We start from the raw sequence: 19,573 nt of genomic DNA on the forward strand, positions 1-19,573 counted from the left end.
GGGCCCGAGCTGGGGATTCGAACCCGCCACCTTAGGTGTATGTGGCTGGCGCCTTAGCCGCTTGAGCCACAGGCACCGAGCCGATGATGACATTAATGTGATTTTATTCACACTTACCAATAAACAACAATATCCCCAAAATTATATTTCTAAGACTAAATCATTTAGTGATGTGCTAAATCATTTAACACAATCATTTACTACTTTTCCTTTCACATTTAAAATTACTACTGGGTGGTACTTTGCACTAACACTGGCCAATACAAGAACCATTTGGAAAAGGATATTTTATGGTTTATTCAAAATGACTGATTCTTTACCATTTTCCAGAAAAGGAATGAACTGACATAATGATAGCTAATATTATAAATTCTCTCAAACTTATGTAAGGTTTTCAAATGAAAACGCTGTGTTCTCATAAATTACTTATTTACTGTTTGACTCTTAGAACCCACTTCTGTTTAGAAATAATGTCACACGAGCTTGGGTAATTTAAGGCCAGCCTGTGGGAGCCCCAGATGCAGCTATCCTGGGCCATTAAGCAGTACTGAGTCTAATCACCAGGTAGAACCCTTTCATATTCAAATGCACGTGGAGCAGAAAAGGTTTCCTAACCCCACAGAGAAAGCAGGACTTCTCCTCCCTGTCAGGGGTGCTTACCAAAGCCCACAGGAGACTACCAGTAGAGATGCAGATAAAAACATGGGGGTGAGGGTAGTGCCTATGGCTCAGTGAGCAAGGTGCCAGCCGCATATACAGAGGGTGGTGGTTGGAACCTGGCCCCCACCAAACTGCAACCAAAAAAAAAAAGGGGGGGGCGGGGCAGAGAGGAGAGGGAAGGAGGCCTAAGTGCTAATCACTGGAAGGCTCTCTGTCCTAATGGACAATGCCTATTCTCTTTGCACTGCTCATCTTGACCAGTTTCTTTCACACTCTGTAAAAAAGAGCACTTTCACAGCCTTTCTCCTTCCTTCCTGGTGCTAGAGGACATAATGCTCCCCTGCCCCCAATTTAAAATCAGTACTAAAAAGAAATCAGGGAAGCATCAAAAGGGCTCTTCTCTCCTCACTGTCTCATTCGGCCTTCCATCTGTTCACCAAGCCCTTAGGTGTCTGGCAGACCCAGACCATGAAGACCAGTGAAAGGAGGCCTTGCCCTCAAGGAGCTCCGTCAGACAAAAGAGACAGATCAAATCCACATATGAACAGCAGACACAGATACTCTAGCACAGGGGTCCTCAAACTTTTTAAACAGGGGGCCAGTTCACTGTTCCTCAGACCATTGGAGGGCCGGACTGCGGGCCCCAGGACGAGTCAGCTGCTAAGCAGGACAGGCAGCGGTAGCAAAAACACCCGGCAGGCCAGATAAATGTCCTAGGCGGGCTGCGTGTGGCCCGCAGGCCATAGTTTGAGGACGCCTGCTCTAGCAGTCTGGCAGATTCTCATCTTGCTGCTCTGTATCCCTAACTGCACGGCTGGGCAAGACATTTATTTCACTTCTATTTCCATACCTTCACCAATAACCAGGCAGCAATAATTGTGTCAAACAGGGTTACTGTTAGGACTGAAGAAGATAAAAGCTCTCAGTATAATTCTTGACACATGGCAAGCACTTACTAAATTATTGTCATAAATTATTAGAACCATTATTATTAAAAAAGCAGGAATAAACCAGATCTTTCAGAGTGATATTAAGGACTAAGCAGATTAAATATTTGGTGGCGTCCAGGGAGGCTGCATTTCACACCAGATCATGAGCAATGACTAAGAGTTTATCAAGGAAGTGAATAAAGGACATTCTAGCAAAGGGCTAGGCCAGAGAGGTATTAGCACGAAAAGGAATGATGGGTTCTGAAAGCCAGAATCAAGACTCAGCAGGGTTGGGGCAGATAAATCCAGAGAAAGAGGACCTCAGGAGTCTGCACTTAATTCCGTAGCCAGGAAGGGCTGCAGGTGGGGAACCAGTTCTGATATGGTCTTGACCTATAACTTTAAGAGTAGTGTTCTTTTGCTTATCCATCCAGAAAATTGATTAGCGACTGGTGAGACAAAGAGTAGGGAGGCCAGATGGGAGGCAGCTGCAGCAGTCGGGGGCAGAGGACAACTTAAAGAAAGGTTGTGGGGACTGAGCATAACTTTTCATGTCTCAGTTTAGACGTCACTTCCCTGATACGCCCCTCCTAACTTGGCAGTTCTAGATGAAGTATTAACCCTTGTTTTTGTAGATTAACTCAACAAATTCATCAAGACCTGCAGGTACTTGCTACTGGGAACACAGCAGTTAAGACAGGGCGGGCGCCTGTCCTCGTACCTTGTTAGAGCTTACCTGTTGGGAGGGGATGCAGACCATAAACGAGTAACAAATATACAAATTCACGTGGCCTAAGTGCTATGGAGAAAAATCGAACAAGGCAGGAAGGTAAAGAGGGTTAGGCAACAGTGGAAAAGGGGTGCCACTGACTGTTTGGGGGCAGCCTTTGAAGAGGGACAAATCTGATCAGACAACTGGCTGACACAGGGAGCCAGGCACGTAGACAGTGGGGAAGAGCATTTCAGACAGGGGGACGAACAGGACAGCATCCCCGAGGGTGAGACACATTCACACATCAGTGAGGAAGCTAGGACGGCTGGAAGAGAATGAATGAGGGTAAAGGAAACGAGTGTGGACCCAGGCAAGGGCCACTCATGTATAGCCTCATGCTTTTGTTATAAGTAAGATGGAATGCCAGTGGAGAGTTTTAAGAAGAGCGATAGCATCTGACTCATGTTAAACCAACATCCTCCTGGCTGGCATATGAAAATAAGCTATAGGCAGAGGGCACAGAAATAGGGAGGGAGTAAGAAAGCCACTGCAGCATCCCAGATGAGTAGGGGTGGTGGCTGGCACTAAGTTGTCAGCAGAAACGGTGGTAAAAATGGTAAGATTTTAGATATATTTTGAAGATCAAGCTGGAAGTGTAGCTGATGAGAGAGAAACTGCAGCATGAGAGAGAAACAGGAATTAAGTGTGGCTTTGGGGTTTGGGGGACTGAACAACTGGGTAAATGTGGGTGTGCTGCCATATGTCGATGTGGGAAGGAGTAAGGAAAAAGTAGCTCTGGGAGGAGGAGGAGGAGAACAAGGGGTCAATTTTAGACATACCAAACATGCCCCATAGGTACCCAAAAGGTGATGTCAACTAGGCAGCAGCATGCAGGAGTTGAGGGCTCAGGGAGAAGGAGCTAAAATAACATTTGATGGACTTCTAGTGTCTAAGCCTGAAGCAAGGTGAAATCCCCTAGAAATGTACTGTAGATGGAGAAGCAGTCTCAGAACTAAACCAGGAAAGGTGATGAGAAGAAATAGCTACGAATGAGGAGACCCAGAGAAAGAAGGAAGGAGATCCAGTGCTGCGGAGAGACCGAAGGAAGGAACTCCTGACATGACCACTGGATCAAGCACACCTGACAATGACAAGCACTGTCAGTGGTGTGTCACAGGGGACGGGGGAAGGAAGGAAAGAAACACATACATAATTTGATGAAATCAGCTATAAAGGAAAGCAGAGATACAGGTGCTGAAGCTAGAGGGGAATGTGGAATAAAGAGAGTATTTCACATGAGGACAATCACAGCATGCTTAAATACTAATGGGAATGCTTTAGCAGACAGCAAGGAACCAGTGTGCACTAATAAAAATGTACATAGGCCAGGCAAAGTGGCTCATGCCTGTAATCTTAGTACTCTGGGAGGTCAAGGTAGGTGGACTGCTTGAGCTTAGGAGTCCCAGACCACCCTGAGCAAAATTAAGACCCCATCTCTACTAATAATAGAAAACTAGCTAGGCACCTATAGTCCTGCTTACTTCGGAGGCTAAAGCAAGGGGGTCACCTGAACCTAAGAGTTTGAGGCTGCTGTGAACTAAAATTCCACAGCACTCTACCCAGGGCACAGAGTGAGACTCTATCTCAAAAAAAAAAAAAAAAAAAAGGTACATTAGGAAGAAAAGGCATAAACTCTTTAAATGGCTTGAAATGTTGATTATTTACTTAAAATGCTAACTAGGGCATTGATTTAAAAAAACGGTATTATTCTCTTTTCAACTTTCAAGGATTAGAATGGTTCTAGTAACTAGTTGGAAGAAACCTTAGAGGCCTATACACAGCTATTAGAAGTTGGTTCAAAGCTAAAATGAGAAAAATAAGTAATGTCATTTTAACACACAATAAGAGATTATTATAAAAGTGTTCAAAAGAGATCAACTGATGAAACTCGCCTTTCTAGATAATACCATAAAGCTTTATAATGTTAAAATTCATTATATTCCAGTTCTATAATTTCCATGAGCAGGATATACTTACAGGTTACACTGATTTAGTCTGTAAAATTTGTGTCGTGCAACACAGAGTCTCCATACGTATTTTGCCGTTTCCATATCTTCCTAGCAAACAAAATAGGCATAAAGTAATAAGAAAGCACACATACAGCTTGGTACCTTTAAAGCAGGGTTTGTTTGAGGACAAGCTATGACATGGCGACACATTATGTCAAGGTCACTTTCAACACTTTGCCTATCACAGGAAGGCCTTAAGTAGGATTTAAATTACAGACAAAACACTCTGTTCTAACAATGTGATTCTGATATTAAGCAGTTTTCAAAATGACTTTGAAATTCAATTTCTCTTCTTAAATATACTCACAAATACTTTTAAATCATTTGAGTCAGTAACTCACTATTGCCTTTGTCAAGTGAACAAAAAGCTCATAACTGTTAAAGAATATTTCTGCAAAGCCTTTATCAATAGAATTAAGATATCAGTGTTTACTTTCTCCCCCAGTTTGTCTCTGAAGTTTAAAGGTCATCATTATCAGAGAGTACTTACCCAAAGACTCACTCATTCAACAGTGTTTACTGATCATCTATCTCCTTTACTATTTATAAAATAATGAAATATTATAACTTTAATGCCATCTCCTCTCCAAACACACGCTTGTAAACTTTTAGGAAAAACATTTCATGCAGATCCCTAATACTCACAGTTTGAAACTGGATGGTCTCTTCTTTATTTGCCAACTCTAGTGCAAAGAAGGACTTGTTGTGGGACATGTTAGCAATATCATGCCACCTAAGGAAGAGCAAGTAGAGAATGGTAATATGAGTATTTGTGTATATTCTAGGAGAAAGGGCAGCTGATGTCTCCTTAAGATCCAGGCCTAAGTTAATGTCTGTTAGTCATTTTTGAAAGAAAACAATGTTTTAATCAGCTAGCATGCATTTTCTAACTAAAACAAAAGCAGCTAGTTGCCAAAAGTAAACATATACATTATTAAATGGGGGGGGGGTGAGTATTTAGAAGATTTAAAAATGCATTGTATGCAACTGCTAGATTCTCTTGAAAATCAAAGACCCCTATCTTAGCTGGTTGCCAATTTCTCATTCGTGTATTCAGCAAAACCAGGGGCACCTATTATAAAAATCCCAGAAATTACATTAGGACCTAGGGACAATAAGATCAGTAAAGCTCAAAGGAGCACAGTTGGAGGGTAGGGGTGCAAGAAAAAACAGCAAATAAGTAACATTAACTTATTTAAGAAAAGTAAGGCACAAAAGTGGGGAGAAGTGTTCTGGAAAGTTTCATGGTGAAGACAACGTTCAAATGCTAGGAACTCAAGCACTGAACTATTTGGGGGTACTCAGTAGGATTCAAAATAGTATCTCATACTTTCTAATTTATATTTAGTTTTTATATATTAATATTCAATTTTTTTGTGTAACTATGATTTTATAAAAAGAAAAATTATGGAAGAAAAATTTTACCCCTCTACATCTTTATTATATTAAATTTAAAATTTATTAAAATAAAATTAATTTAGTAGTGATTCAATGTTTAATTGTTAAACCTGTAAGATCATTTGTATCACATTAAATACGGCAATTTGTAATATTCCTATCTAATGGGGAAGGAGGGCACACAGATGTCTCAAGCTTCCTTGTGACTCTTTGGACACAGTTGGAGTCCCGCCCTTCAGGGGTAGCTCAGATCTATTTTCCTCTCCCTGACCCCAAATTTGACATGTTGGGAAGACTTACTATGAGTGGCTTGAGGACAAGAGAGGAACCACCATAGTGGAGCCACCTGGGCCAACGCAGTGCCATGTAGGAGTGGGGGGTCTGCTGCCCAAACTGTGTATATAATGGTCATGTTTGCCATGGAGAATTCAGGGCCCAAAAGGCAGTAAAGTAAAGGATGTGAAGGAGGAGACGTTAACTTAAAGAAAGGTCTCTTAGCAGAAAAAACTCTTAAGTAAAAAACTCAACAAGAAATGGCAGTAGGGATGGTTTAGAAAGCTTGGCTTGGGCAGGGGGAGCAGGCATGGCACAGAACATTGAGAGTGGAGGGAATAAAAGCAGCTGCTTAATACAGTGGTTAAAAGCTCAGGCTTAAAGTGGAGAATCTAAGTTCTTGTCCTGGTTGTGTTAGTTAATAACTGGGTGACCTTGGGCAAATCACTTAACATTTTAAAACCTCAATTATCGGCTCAGTGCCTGTAACTCAGCAGCTAGGGCACCAGCTACATACACCAGAGCTGGTGGGTTCGAACCCATCCCAGGCCTGCCAAACAACAAGGACGACTACAACCAAAAAAATAGCCAGGCACTGTGGGGGGTGCCTGTAGTCCCAGCTACTTGGGAGGCTGAGGCAAGAGAATCCCTTAAGTCTAAGAGTCTGAGCTTGCTGTGTGCTGTGACACCATGGCACTCTACCGAGGGTAACATAGTGAGACTTTGTCTCAAAAAACAAAACAAAACAAAACAAAAAACTTCAATTATCTGTGTGCAAAGTGGTAGTGGTAATACCTACCACTGAGAGTTATTATGAAGATTACATGAAAAAATACACAAAAGTACTCAGTATGGTATCTGGCTTATTATAAGCATGCAATAAATGGCAGACACAAAAGAACCAAAAAATACTTTACAAAAAATAATATAACAATTTAATTTTTCATCAAGAGAAGATAGAGGCCAGGCGTGGTGACTCACACCTATCATCCTAGCACTCTGGGAAGCCAATGCTAGTGGATTGCTTAAGCTCACAAGTTGGAGACCAGCCTGAGCAAAAGTGAGACCCCCATCTCTACTAAAAATAGAAAAACTGAGGCAAGAAGATCACTTGAGCTTGAGTTGGAGGTTGCTGTGAGCTATGACGCCATAGCACTCTACCTGGCACTCTATCCTTTTTGAGACACTGTCTCAAAAAGCAAAAAAAAGAGAGACAGAGAAAAGATGGAATTGGGTAGATAAGGCCGGGTGTGGTGGCTCACGCTTGTAATCCTAAAATTTTGAGAAGCTGAGGCAAGTAGATTGTCTTAGCTCACAGGTTTGAGATCAGCATGAGCCAGAGTGAGACCTCAGCCTCTAAAAATAGTCAGACATCATGGTGGGCGCCTATAGTCCCAGCTACTTGGGAGGCTGAGGCAAGAGAATCACTAAAGCCCAAGTTTGAGGTTGCTGTGAACTGTGATGCCACTGCACTCTACCGAACGCAACAAAGTGAGATTGTGTCTTAAAAAAAGAAAAAAAAAATGGGTAGACAGAATATCAGAGTAAAACTGCAGGTATTTCTATGAAATGACACTTGGATTTTCTAGATTATAGGTTTTAAGGGCTTAAAAGGCAGAGATTGAACAACATGGTCCAGTTTACTATCTTTAAGATATAAATTTGAACACAGAATACTAAAAAGGAAATTTAAATCCCCTGTAGTTTCGTTGTTGCATATCCTTTCTGTCTTTCTTACTATATACATTCTAAGACTTCCACAAATGAATAGCATCACTTTTCAGTATCAGGGGAGGAAAAAAAAAATCAACACTATAAAAAAAAAGTTGAAATTTGCTTAGATATTAGTATTTTGGTATATAACTAGAACCAAAAGAAAGGTTTAGGTTTTTCATAAGAAATAGTCCTAGAAACCAGAGCTCAAATGAAAAATTTATATCAAACCAAACAATGGCCTCCTTATGGCAAGAAAATGGTTTATTGGGTGGTGCCTGTAGCTCAAGCGGCTAAGTCACCAGCCACATACACCAGAGCTGACAGGTTCAACTCCAGCCTGGGCCTGCCAAACAATGACAACTACAACCAAAAAACAGCTGGGCGTTGTAGCGGGCACCTGTAGTCCCAGCTACTCAGGAGGCTGAGGCAAGAGAATCCCGTAAGCCCAGGAGTTTGAGGTTGCTGTGAGCTGTGACTCCACAGCACTCTGCCCAGAGCTAAAGCTTGAGTTGCAGGGGACTCACAGGTCCTGATGCTGAAATGCTATACATGCAGGAGGTGGAGAGGATGGGTGGCTATGGCCTTTTTGTGTGTGCCTAAAAAAAAAAATGGTTTATTAAAAAGAAACATTGCAGGCCAGGCACGGTGGCTCACGCCTGTAATCCTAGCACTCTGGGAGGCTGAGGTGGGTGGATTACTTAAGTTTACAAGTTTGTGACCAGCCTGAGCAAGAGTAAGATCATGTCTCTAAAAATAGTCAGGTGCTGTAGCAAGTACCTGTAGTCCCAGCTACTCGGGAGACTGAAGAAGAAGAATTGCTTGAGTCTAAGAGTTTAAGGTTGCCATGAGCTATAACACCATGGCACTCTACTGAGGGCAACAAAGTGAGACTTTGTCTCAAAAAAAAAAAAAAAAAAAGAAAGAAAGAAAAAGAAAGAAAAAAAGAAACACTGTAATGTGGTATTTTATTCTAGGAAGGGAATATTTGTATCTTTTATTGAGATCTTGGGAGAGACTTGTTGGCAATTAATTTAACTATTGTAAATACTAAAAACTGTATCACCAACAGGAATCCCAGAAAATACAAAACAAGAAGAAAAATACCTAAATATTACAGGAGGCCTTCCATTCTTGTGTTTCACGAAGATACCTTCAAGACATGCTCCAATGGATATGTCACTTCCTTGGCTATCCTAAAAGGAAAAAGTAGAAAAGAAACAGAAACAAATGAATAAGAGGTACAACTACATTAAGTTCCTTTAAACCTGTTTCCCAGGTATAAAATGTTCAGAAGACTTATGAAGTAACTATTCAGAAGAAAAAAGGTCTAAATGATACAAACATATTACCTTGTAAATATGTATAGAAATTGAAAAAGTCTAGACTTCTTCAAGAACTTGATTTTGAGATCATTTCAAAGAATGAACTGCAACAATGAGAACATTCTTTACCACAAAATTTTGGTCACAAGGACCTCAGCCTTTAAGTTTCCAGACCTTTGCAGGTCTTCATTCTTTGCACATCAGTGCATCCTTAGGGTTCCCCGTTGTTCTCTCAAATTGCTGAGCCTACTTATAGAGCCCCAGCCATCAGCCATGCCCACCTTTGCAGGGTAGCTCTCCTCTCCATAGCCACCCATCCTCTCCACCTCCTGCATGTACAGCATTTCAGCATCAGGAGCTGTGAGTCCCCTGCAACTCAAAAGATGTAGACTGTTCACAAAACTAAAAATGTTTTAAAATAAAGGTATTCTTTAAAACTATGTATCAATTTGACACAAGACATTGTAAACATTTCAAATTTCAGGAGGTGCCTGTGTTTCATTGGGTAGGGTGCCTGCCCCATAAAACAAAGGTGACAGGTTCAAACCTGGCCCTAGCCAATCTGTAACAAAAAAATGGCTGGGTGTTGTGGTGGGCACCTGTAGTCCCAGCCACTCAGGAGGCTGAGGCAAGAGAATTGCCTAAGCCCAGGAGTTGGAGGTTGCTGTGAGCTGTGTCATGTCACAGCACTCTACAAAGGGCGATAAAGTGAGACTCTGTCTCTACAGAAAAAATTTCAAGTTTCAAGACATCTGTAATTAGTTACATTAATCCATCAACGTTTACTGAAAACCAACTACATGCAAGGCCCTGTGCAAGACACTGACACTGAGTTACATAAGGTTCTGCCCTTTGTACTTTAGGCAGGTGAGGCAAGAAGAAGAGGATAAAACAACCCCCTGAAAAATCTTCAAGTGAAAGCATCACTGCCTCCTGGCCACCTTCTGAGATTCACCAATGCCCCTGCTCTGGGCAATCACAACACATCTCTCCCACTATATTCATAATCTGATTATATGTATTATAATTGCCATAACAATGGGCTACAGTGCTAAGCCCTTAGATTGCAAGGCGAGGAATGAGCTCCTAGAAGGCAGGGAATTATTCTATTTTTCTTTGTGCCACAGAATCCAGCACTCCGCCTCATACAGGGGCAGAATACTGGACTGGCTCTTAAGGAAATGCACAAGGAATGAATGAAAGTGACAAAAAGCAGGGCAATGTGCTAAAAGGCATCAATTAGGTTTGGAAGGGGAGGCTCGTGGACAGCAGAAAGTAAAGCTGAAAAGGCAGGATTTAACCAAACTGTGGAAAGCCTTTAATCTCAGGGTAAAGAACTCCCACTACTGGAGGGCAGGAAAATACCCAGGAGCATTTGGGAAGAATCAGACTTGCATTCAAATTCTACTTCTACCACATGTAGGGACACTAAAGTCATATTTAGTTTGGTTTCCTCATCTATAAGTTGGACATAATAATCTTTGCCTTAAAGACTAATTATAGAATTTAATGATATATAGACACTCCTTGACAATAGTTCAATTTACAAATTTTCAACTTTACAACGGTGTGAAAGCAATACACACTCAGTAGAGACATACAGCAAGGAGCTATACAACCCATACCATTCTGTTTTTCACTTTCAGTATTCAATAAATTACATTAGCTATTCAAGACGTTATTATAAAATAGGCTCTGTATTATATGATTTTGCCCAACTATTTTTAAGTAGGCTAAGATAAGCTATGATGTTCAGTATGTTTGGTAGGTGTATTAAATGCGTTTCATTGACAATATTTTCTTTCTTTCTTTTTTTTTTTTTTTTTTTTTGTTTGTTTGTTTTGCAGTTTTTGTCCGGGGCTGGGTTTGAACCCACCACCTCCAGCATATGGGGCCAGCACCCTACCCCTTTGAGCCACAGGTGCTGCCCACAATTGACAATATTTTCATCTAACGATGGGTTTAACCAGGATTTAACCACATCCTAAGTTGAGGTGCATCTGTACCTGGAACTGTGTGGTGGCATGGGCCAGGCACAGGGGCTCACGCCTATAATCCTAGCACTCTGAGAGGCCAATGCGGGTGGACTGTTTGAGTTCATTAGTTTCAGACCAGCCTGAGTAAGAGTGAGACCCCATCTCTACTAAAAATAGAAAAACGAGCTGGGCATTGTGGCAGGTGCCTATACTCCCAACTACTTGGGAAGCTGAGGCAAGAGGATTGCTTGAGCCCAAGAGTTTGATGTTGCAGTGAGCTATGACACCGCAACATTCTACTGAAGGTGACAGAGTGAGACTCTGTCTCAAAAAAAGGTATACGGGGGAAATAACTCTGTACTTGCAAATTTAAAAGAAAAATCTGCCTTTACAGATTTTTCTCTACCTTTACAAATCTTACATTACCCTACACAGAATTAGGTTGCCACAAAAACCTTTAATACATGGGGTGAAGAATTGGCACCCTTCAATGACAGGCTGCTTTCAACTTTGTCAGTTTCCTCGCTGGCAGAACATGCATAATAAACGAGTTAATATGGGTAAGTGCTTGCTTACAACAGCACTTGGCAAATAGTGAACACTCTTTAAAGGTTGGCCACTTGTAATAGCAGCAGCAGTAAAGTTCCGAATTTAATTGTACGATTAAATATTAATTGTGTAAAATTAAATATTTAATTAAAACTGTCAAACTCAAACAGGCATTTGTTTATGCTATTTCATGTCTTATTTAGTGTTACCTGTATTTCTGGTGTAGTAAGGCCACTTTCTGAGTTGCTTCTTCCAGTACTTTTTCATCTTGTAACCACCCCTGAAGAAAACACACAGACACATAGAATAAGTCACCCAAATATCTTAGGAGGAATCATTGCTACTGAGTGTTTCTGACTCTTATCACCATCAGGCAAAATCATGGCGATTATTATGTGGGAGTTTTACTTACATAGGTAACCATGATCTTTCTAAGGAATTAAGTGGCTTCTGCTTAAGAGCCAAAACCTTTGCCTTGCCTTCTTAATTCATCCCAGAGAAAGTTTCAACTGAATTATTTCAGGTTGGTGACAACAGTCAGCCAATTCTGAGCCAGTAAAATAACATCATGTACATTCTCTAGCTGGCTGTGTAGACATTCAGAAAAAGAGCATACCAGCTCCCTTATGTGTTCCAATACAGTTTTTGTGTCACTTCTATCAGTAGTGACTTAAAATGTGGAAGGCAGTGTCTTTTTGTCACCTACTTTTTTGTTGATCAAGAGTTTCACTTGATCAACTTCAGCAGAGTGCCGTAGCATCTTAGCTCACAGCAATCTCAAACTCTTGGGTTCAAAATTCTCTTGCCTCAGTCTCCCAAGTAGCTGCACCAGCTATTTTCAGAGACAGGGGTCTTGCTCTTGCTCAGGCTGGTCTCAAACTCCTGAGCTCAGGCTATCCACCACCTACTTTTAAAACGGCTGATGAGAAGTCAAATTCATTTTCAACATAACTTTGTGAAGTTTCAAGCCTTCAATTAAAAGCAAAATCTCTGGCTGGACATGGTGGCTCATGCCTATAATCCTAGCACTCTGGGAAGCAGAGGCAAGTTCAAGACTAGCCTGAGCCAGAGTGAGAGCCCCTCTCTCTAAAAAATAGCTGGGTATTGTGGCAGGCGCCTATAAGTCCCAGTTACTCAGGAGGCTGAGGCAAGAGAACTGCTTGGCCAAGAGTCTGAGGTTGCTATGAGCTATGAGCCACAGCACTCTACTAGGGGCAACAAAGTGACACTCTGTCTCAGAAAAAGAAAAATTAAACATAGGAATTAAATCCAAAAGCTTTAAAAAAAAAACAAAAAACAGAACCTCAGCATGGTGCTTCAGAAACTGAGAATGACTCATTGAAATAAAAACCCAATTTCTCTGGGGACACTGCTGGGACTGCAGACCCTTCAGTGTGTATGGTTGACAAGGACTGAGAAGACTGCAGCAGAGAAAGCATTCACACTTGAGACGTTTACAAAAGGGAGCTGGGATTTTTAAATGCCATTCCTGACTTACGTGGACTTCGTTTTAAGGATTATTAAAGGCCTGGGAATAAATTGTTTATAAAAAGGCCCAAGGTCAGAAGAAGTCTTACCACAGGAAACAAGGCAAATTTCTGAAGAAAGTCCTGGGATTCATACTGATCGAAGTCACCAAAATCAGCTATACAAAATGACAAATATTCACATGTTAATTATGTGTAATTTGGATTGTGAAAAATGTACAAAAAAATTCAGTCTGCAATGTATAGATGATATGCTTGTAATTCAAAAGTTTAACTCGCCTAAAAGGTATATAAAGTATATTTTAAAAAATATTAATTGGGTAGAAACATGTGTCTTAACTTGGAAAAAGCCTACGAATTAAGTAGAAAACAAGTTCTAAATTATATGCTCTCATTTTTATAGTTGAAAAAGAAACAAAACCTAGTCTGTAATCATGTATGCTTACTTACATACAGAAAAATGTCAGGAAGGAACAAAACTGTTGACAGGACTGATTACCTTTGAGGAATGGGATTACATCACGTGCATATGTTACAATAAGATTTATTGTTTTGAAAATAATTTTCTTTTATTTTTGAGTCAGAGTCTCACTTTGCTGCCCTCAGGAGAGTGGAGTGGCATCACAGCTCAAAGCAACCTCAAACTCTTGGGCTCAAGTGATCCTCTTATTTCAGCCTCCCGAGTAGCTGAGACTATAGGCACCCCCCATAATGCCTGGCTATTTTTAGAGATAGGGTCTCACTCTTGCTCAGACTGGTCTTGAACTCTTCAGCTCAGTCAATCCACCTGCCTCTGCCTCCCAGAGTGCTAGGACTATAGGCATGAGCCATCACGCTTGTCCCCCAAATTTTTAATTCTTTAAAAAAATTAATAGTGCTTACTTCAGCAGCAGATATACTAAAATTGGAACAATTCAGAGAAGATTAGCATGGGTCTTGTTTATCTAGAAATAATACAAGTCTCCACACCTATTATCTGAAGGGATTTTATTAATGATTATTCTAACTGAATTTCAATTCATAAGGTTAAATGCCACTTATCATTTGAAATAATGCCCCATCAGAAATTTTCCCGATATATATGCACATAAATATACATAGATTAAACATGTGAAAAATTAAAAAAATTCAAAAATTCAAAAATGAGAGGTGTAAAATCTTCATCTGTTGTGGGTCATTATGAAAGTTTTGAGATACACACACACACAAAAAACATCAAGAAATGCAAAATCCATGCAAACTGAAACAAATGAAGCCCTCCTGTCAACACTAATAAGCAAGCAAGTTGAAATTTGCACCAGTGAATCAAAAAGGAAAATGTCAACTGTATCTCTGTGAAGTCAAATAATGGACCATAACACAGTCTGTCTCGAAACTTCTATAGTGATCCCCCTGACAATACTCTATAATCCAGGATGACTTAAGAAAACAAACAAATCAAGTGTACTTAAAATAGAAGTGGAGGTAACCTCATCAACATCATTGATTGGCAGATATTTCTAAAATATTAGCTATTAGCAGCAGATCAAATCTTTGAACCAAATGAATACAAAGCCTATTAAATGCTCAGGCAGTCACACATCATTTTACAATGGGGATACATTCTGAGATGTGCATTGTTAGGGGATTTCTCCCTTCTACAATATGATCACAGAGTGTACGGACACAAACCCAGATGACAGAGTTTACTACACACCCTGACTTTATAATAGAACTTACTGCTCCTAGGCTACAAACCTATACAGCATGCTACCATACTGAATACTGTAGGCAGCTGTAACACAATGGTAAGTATTTATGTATCTAAACATAAAAAAGGTACAGCAAAAATAAAGTATTATGCTTATTGCTTTTTACAAATTATTTTAAATTTTTATTCTGAATTGAGAAATAATATATATATTTATTGGGCACAATGTGATGTTTTGAATAAAATAAACTTGTAAAAGACAAAAGGAAAAAAACGAAGGTATTGTTATTTTACAGTATCACCACAGCATGTGCAGTCTGTTGTAACCAAGATGTTATGTGGCATGTGCCTACATACACACACACACATTACACATACTTCTATTAATTGGACTGTTTGCTCTATTGAAATATAATATCATTAACCTACAAGTGTCATGTCATTGAGGTACTGTAAGATCATTTTTCCCAAAAGGAAGACCCTTAAATTACAGTAATATGTCACTAATAAAAAAACACTACAAAAGATATATATAAAACCTCAGTTACTTTAAGAATTCCTTGCTGTCTTTGTTTTAAAACATGTTTTAATCTGATAGAACTATTACATTATTGATGGCCCTTATTTACCTTGCACAGCTAAGCCTGCTAGGTGAATTGCTTGTTCTAATGTACAAGGAATGTTGCCTTCCAAGATATCTTTCTTCAGCTGCAGATAATACTGATACCTATATAAAAAAGTCAATTTCATAAAGTCAGTATCAATATTATTTCCAATTGAGACATAATGCATTTCATCATAATTTGTTAGAGAAGCAAAAACCAGTCAAATAAAACCTAAACCTCAAAATGTTTGGAAAAATGACAAGAATGTACTTGACCACATCCACATCACATCCTCACTCTCACTCTCACACACACGCACACACAAGTAAATCAATTCAGTGAGCCCCTTATCCCTACTCTAGCTATTCTAAAACTAAAACTGTCCTTAAGACAGCTGGATCATCTGTCTCATCCTCTGTATCAATTTATCAACTTTTCAGTTTAAAATATTTTAGACAAAAAAACTACATTCATCATTACAGTAGAATCTCCACAGCTGACCAACTCCTTAAGTTGACCTAATTTTCATAGGCCAGACATGGACCACATGTACTCAATGGAGGTTCCATTTGCTCACCACCTCCTTATGTTGACCAGTTTGTTATAGGCCCTTGGATGGTCAAATTGCAAAAGTTCTACTGTACATAATAAATTAGGTCATCTCATTTTGCATGATAGAAATTCTAAATAATATGTAAAAAGGGAGTCTTTTTTTTCACCTATTTTTCTTAGACTAGTAACAGAAGGCATAAGTGAATATTGACTTTTTTCTTTTTTGCAGTTTTTGGCTGGGGCTGGGTTTGAACCCGCCACTTCCAGCATATGGGGCTGGTGCCCTACTCACTGAGCCACAGGCACCACCCTGGTATTTTTATTTTTTAAATAGTATTTTGAAAAATTTGGAACATGTATAGAGAATAAGCACAGTGAGCAGATGCTCATTGTGCTGCCTCAGTCAACCCTGAGCCTGCCATGTTTGGTATTCTGCTTTTTTTTTTGAGACAGAGCCTCAAGCTGTCGCCCTGGGTAGAGTGCCATGGCATCACAGCTCACAGCAACCTCCAATTCCTGGGCTCAAGCGAGTCTCCTGCCTCAACCTCCCAAGTAGCTGGGACTACAGGTGCCCACCACAACACTTGGCTATTTTTTGGTTGCAGCCATCATTGTTATTTGGTGGGCCCGGGCTGGATTCGAACCTGCCACCTCAGGTGATGTGGCTGGAGCCTTAGCCGCTTGAGCCACAGGCACCAAGCTGGTATTCTGCTCTTATCAACTCCCTCCAAGTGCTCTGCAGCAAACCCCAGATATCATGGTTTATTACCTGTACATACTTCAGTAGGTATCCCTAGAGAAAACTTTATTTTTAAGACATAACTACATTTTAACATACCCAACAAAATGAACAATGTCTTCACACTACTCAGTTTATGTACGATTTTCATGACTGCCTCAAAAATGTATTTTTACAGTTTTTTCTGAAGAGATTAGGATTGAAGGGTCCAAAGAAGGTTTACATTCAAATTACACTCAATAGATATTTGTAGATCTCTCTATTAAAAAAAAAAAAAAAAGGTTTCTTCTTTATTTTCATGTTACTTATCTTTTTTTTTTTTTCTGAGACAGAGTCTCACTATTTGCCCTTGGTAGAGTGCCATGACATCACAGCTCACAGCAACCTCAAACTCTTGGGCTTAAGGGATTTTCTTGACTCAGCCTTCCAAGTAGCTGGAACTTCAGGTGCCCACCACAATGCCTGGCTATCTATTAGAACTTTCTTCAGTGAAAGAAATGATCTATATCAGTACCATCCAATATGGTAGCCGTTAGTCACATGTGGCTATTAAGTACTTTCATTGTGGCTAATGCAACTGAGAAACTAAATTTTTAATTGTATATTAATTTTAATTAATTTTAATTTAACAATAGCTACATGTAGCTAATAAATACCCTATCAAACAGTACAGACTTAGAGGCTTGCTTAGATACAAGTTCAGTTTCTTTAAGACTAATGACTGTATCACTGGTGCTGGCAATTTCCTGATATATCACATCACATATTTGGTTATCCCACTTACAGTGATGCTGACACTGCCCGCTGAATTCAGATGACATCAGCCTGTTCCTTTTACCCAAGGTTTTAGTAGTTTTGACTGTTACCTAGACACATTATTCCGTTAGGAATTTCTTTTTTTTTTTTTTTTAAGACAGTCTCACTATGTTGCCCTTGGTAGAGTGTTATGGCGTCATAGCTCACAGCAACCTTAAACTCTTGGGCTTAAGCGATCTTCTTGCCTCAGCCTCCCAAGTAGCTGGGATTACAGGGACCTGCCACAGGGCCTGGCTATTTCTTTGTTGCAGTTGTCATTGTTGTTTACCTGGCCCAGGCTAGATTCAAACCTGCCAACGTTGGTGTACATGGCTGGTGCCCTACCCACTGAGCTACAGGCACCGTCATCCATTGGGAATTTCAAATGGTGTTTTTGGTACTCTACAATTTCTCCTGCATTTATTTAGTATGATTCTTCTATGAAGAACTTTTTTTTTCTTTTTGAGACAGAGCCTCAAGCTATCCCTCTGGATAGAGTGCTGTGACATCACAGCTCACAGCAACCTCCAATTCCTGAGCTCAAGCGAGTCTCCTGCCTTAGCCTCTCAAGTAGCTGGGATCACAGGTGCCCGCCACAACACCGGGCTATTTTTTGGTTGCAGCCATCATTGTTGCTTGGCAGGCCCAGGCTGGATTCTAACCTGCCACCTTAGGTGTACATGGCTGACACCTTAGCTACTTGAGCCACAGGTGCTGAGCTAAGAACTTTTTTTTTAAAATAAGTTTTTTATTTATTTTTTATTTTTTCTATGTTTTGAGACAGAGCTTCAAGCTGTCACCCTGGGTAGAGTGCTGTGGCATCACAGCTCACAGCAACCTCCAACTCCTGGGCTCAAGTGATTCTCCTGCATCTGCCTCCCAAATAGCTAGGACTATAGGCGCCCAGCTATTTTTTGGTTGCAGCCGTCATTATTTGGCAGGCACAGGCTGGATTCAAACCCACCAGCTCAGGTATATGTGGCTGGCACCTTGCCGCTTGAGCTAGAGACACCAAGCCTATAAAGAACTTTTTATTTGATTATCCCTATAAACAGTTACAACAAAAAGATAAGGCAGGGTGCAGTGGCTCACACCTGTAATCCTAGCACTCTGGGAGGCCAAGGCAGGTGAATTACTTGAGCTCAGGAACTCCAGAACAGCCTGAACAAGAGCAAGACCCAATCTCTGCTAAAATAGAAAAACCAGCCAGGCATCCTGCAGAGTGCCTGTAGTTCCAGCTACTTGGGAGGATGAATCAAGAAGATCAGGTAAGCCCAGTAGGTTGCTGTGAGTTGACGCCACAACACTATACCCAGGGTGACAGAATGAGACATTGCCCCCCGCAAAAGATAAATTTACTGCCATTCAGAAAAACAAATTGGTACTCTAGCAAACTTCAAAGGTGGCCAATGAGGTTGTTTTTAAGTTTTTTAAGTATTATGAATTCATAAATTTTAAAAATATACTTGATGTGTTTTATTCTATGCAGACATTATTCTGATACTCAAAATGTCCTCTTTTTTGTAAGCAAAAACTCCAGACAAAGTGTTCACTCTCTCTGCCATGTGAGAGCCCAGCGAGAAGGTCTCCAAGCCAGTAAAAGCCCTCATCAGAACCCAATGAATGCTAGACCTCCAAACTGTGTGTTTAAGTCACTTAGTCTATGATATTTTGTTACAGCAGCCCATACAAAGACATATTCCAAGGTTATTTTTGATGGCTATATTGTATAATCATTGCTTCATACTACATGTTTCCTTTCCTTGAGGATGTCAAATGTTACTGTTAGCATAAAGTGTTCTTCCAAATCTGATACTAATCTTATTTTCTTAATTTCATAAGTAACTTAGCACATTTTTGTCCAGATACACAATATTCCTTTTCAAAACAGAGCATCAAGTCATCTTTTTTAAGAAAGTTTTTAGAATGTTACATAGTTAGAATACAGAATTTGTTATATAGTTTTTAGAATGTGTCCTTGGCAATGTTTTGGCTTTCTATTACATGTATTTTTGTTGTTCTTGTTCTTGTCTCCTATGTTTATACTATACTATTATAATTTCTATCATGTTAAAATTTATCTCTAACTCTTTTTTTTTTT

At 40.1% G+C, this 19,573-nt stretch overlaps 1 protein-coding gene across 3 annotated transcripts in view; it reads right to left on the reverse strand.

The window, feature by feature from the left end:
* Positions 1 to 19,573, reverse strand: part of PTPN21 (protein tyrosine phosphatase, non-receptor type 21) — an 84,454-nt gene that overhangs the window by 32,271 nt on the left and 32,610 nt on the right. For 2 of the 3 annotated variants that reach the window (XM_003786968.3, XM_023511577.1), the window contains 7 exons: positions 15,411 to 15,508; positions 13,182 to 13,249; positions 11,814 to 11,884; positions 9,361 to 9,448; positions 8,862 to 8,950; positions 5,016 to 5,103; positions 4,339 to 4,418 (listed from right to left, as the gene is read on the reverse strand). In XM_003786968.3, coding sequence (XP_003787016.1) covers positions 4,339 to 4,418; positions 5,016 to 5,103; positions 8,862 to 8,950; positions 9,361 to 9,448; positions 11,814 to 11,884; positions 13,182 to 13,249; positions 15,411 to 15,508 — 582 coding nt within the window. Of the gene's footprint in view, positions 1 to 4,338; positions 4,419 to 5,015; positions 5,104 to 8,861; positions 8,951 to 9,360; positions 9,449 to 11,813; positions 11,885 to 13,181; positions 13,250 to 15,410; positions 15,509 to 19,573 lie in introns of those variants that run through there. The other variant, XM_023511578.1, reaches the window with a different exon arrangement.

Source organism: Otolemur garnettii, unplaced genomic scaffold (assembly GCF_000181295.1).
Source record: "Otolemur garnettii isolate 467f Iridium unplaced genomic scaffold, OtoGar3 scaffold00020, whole genome shotgun sequence".
Lineage (NCBI taxonomy): Eukaryota > Metazoa > Chordata > Mammalia > Primates > Galagidae > Otolemur > Otolemur garnettii.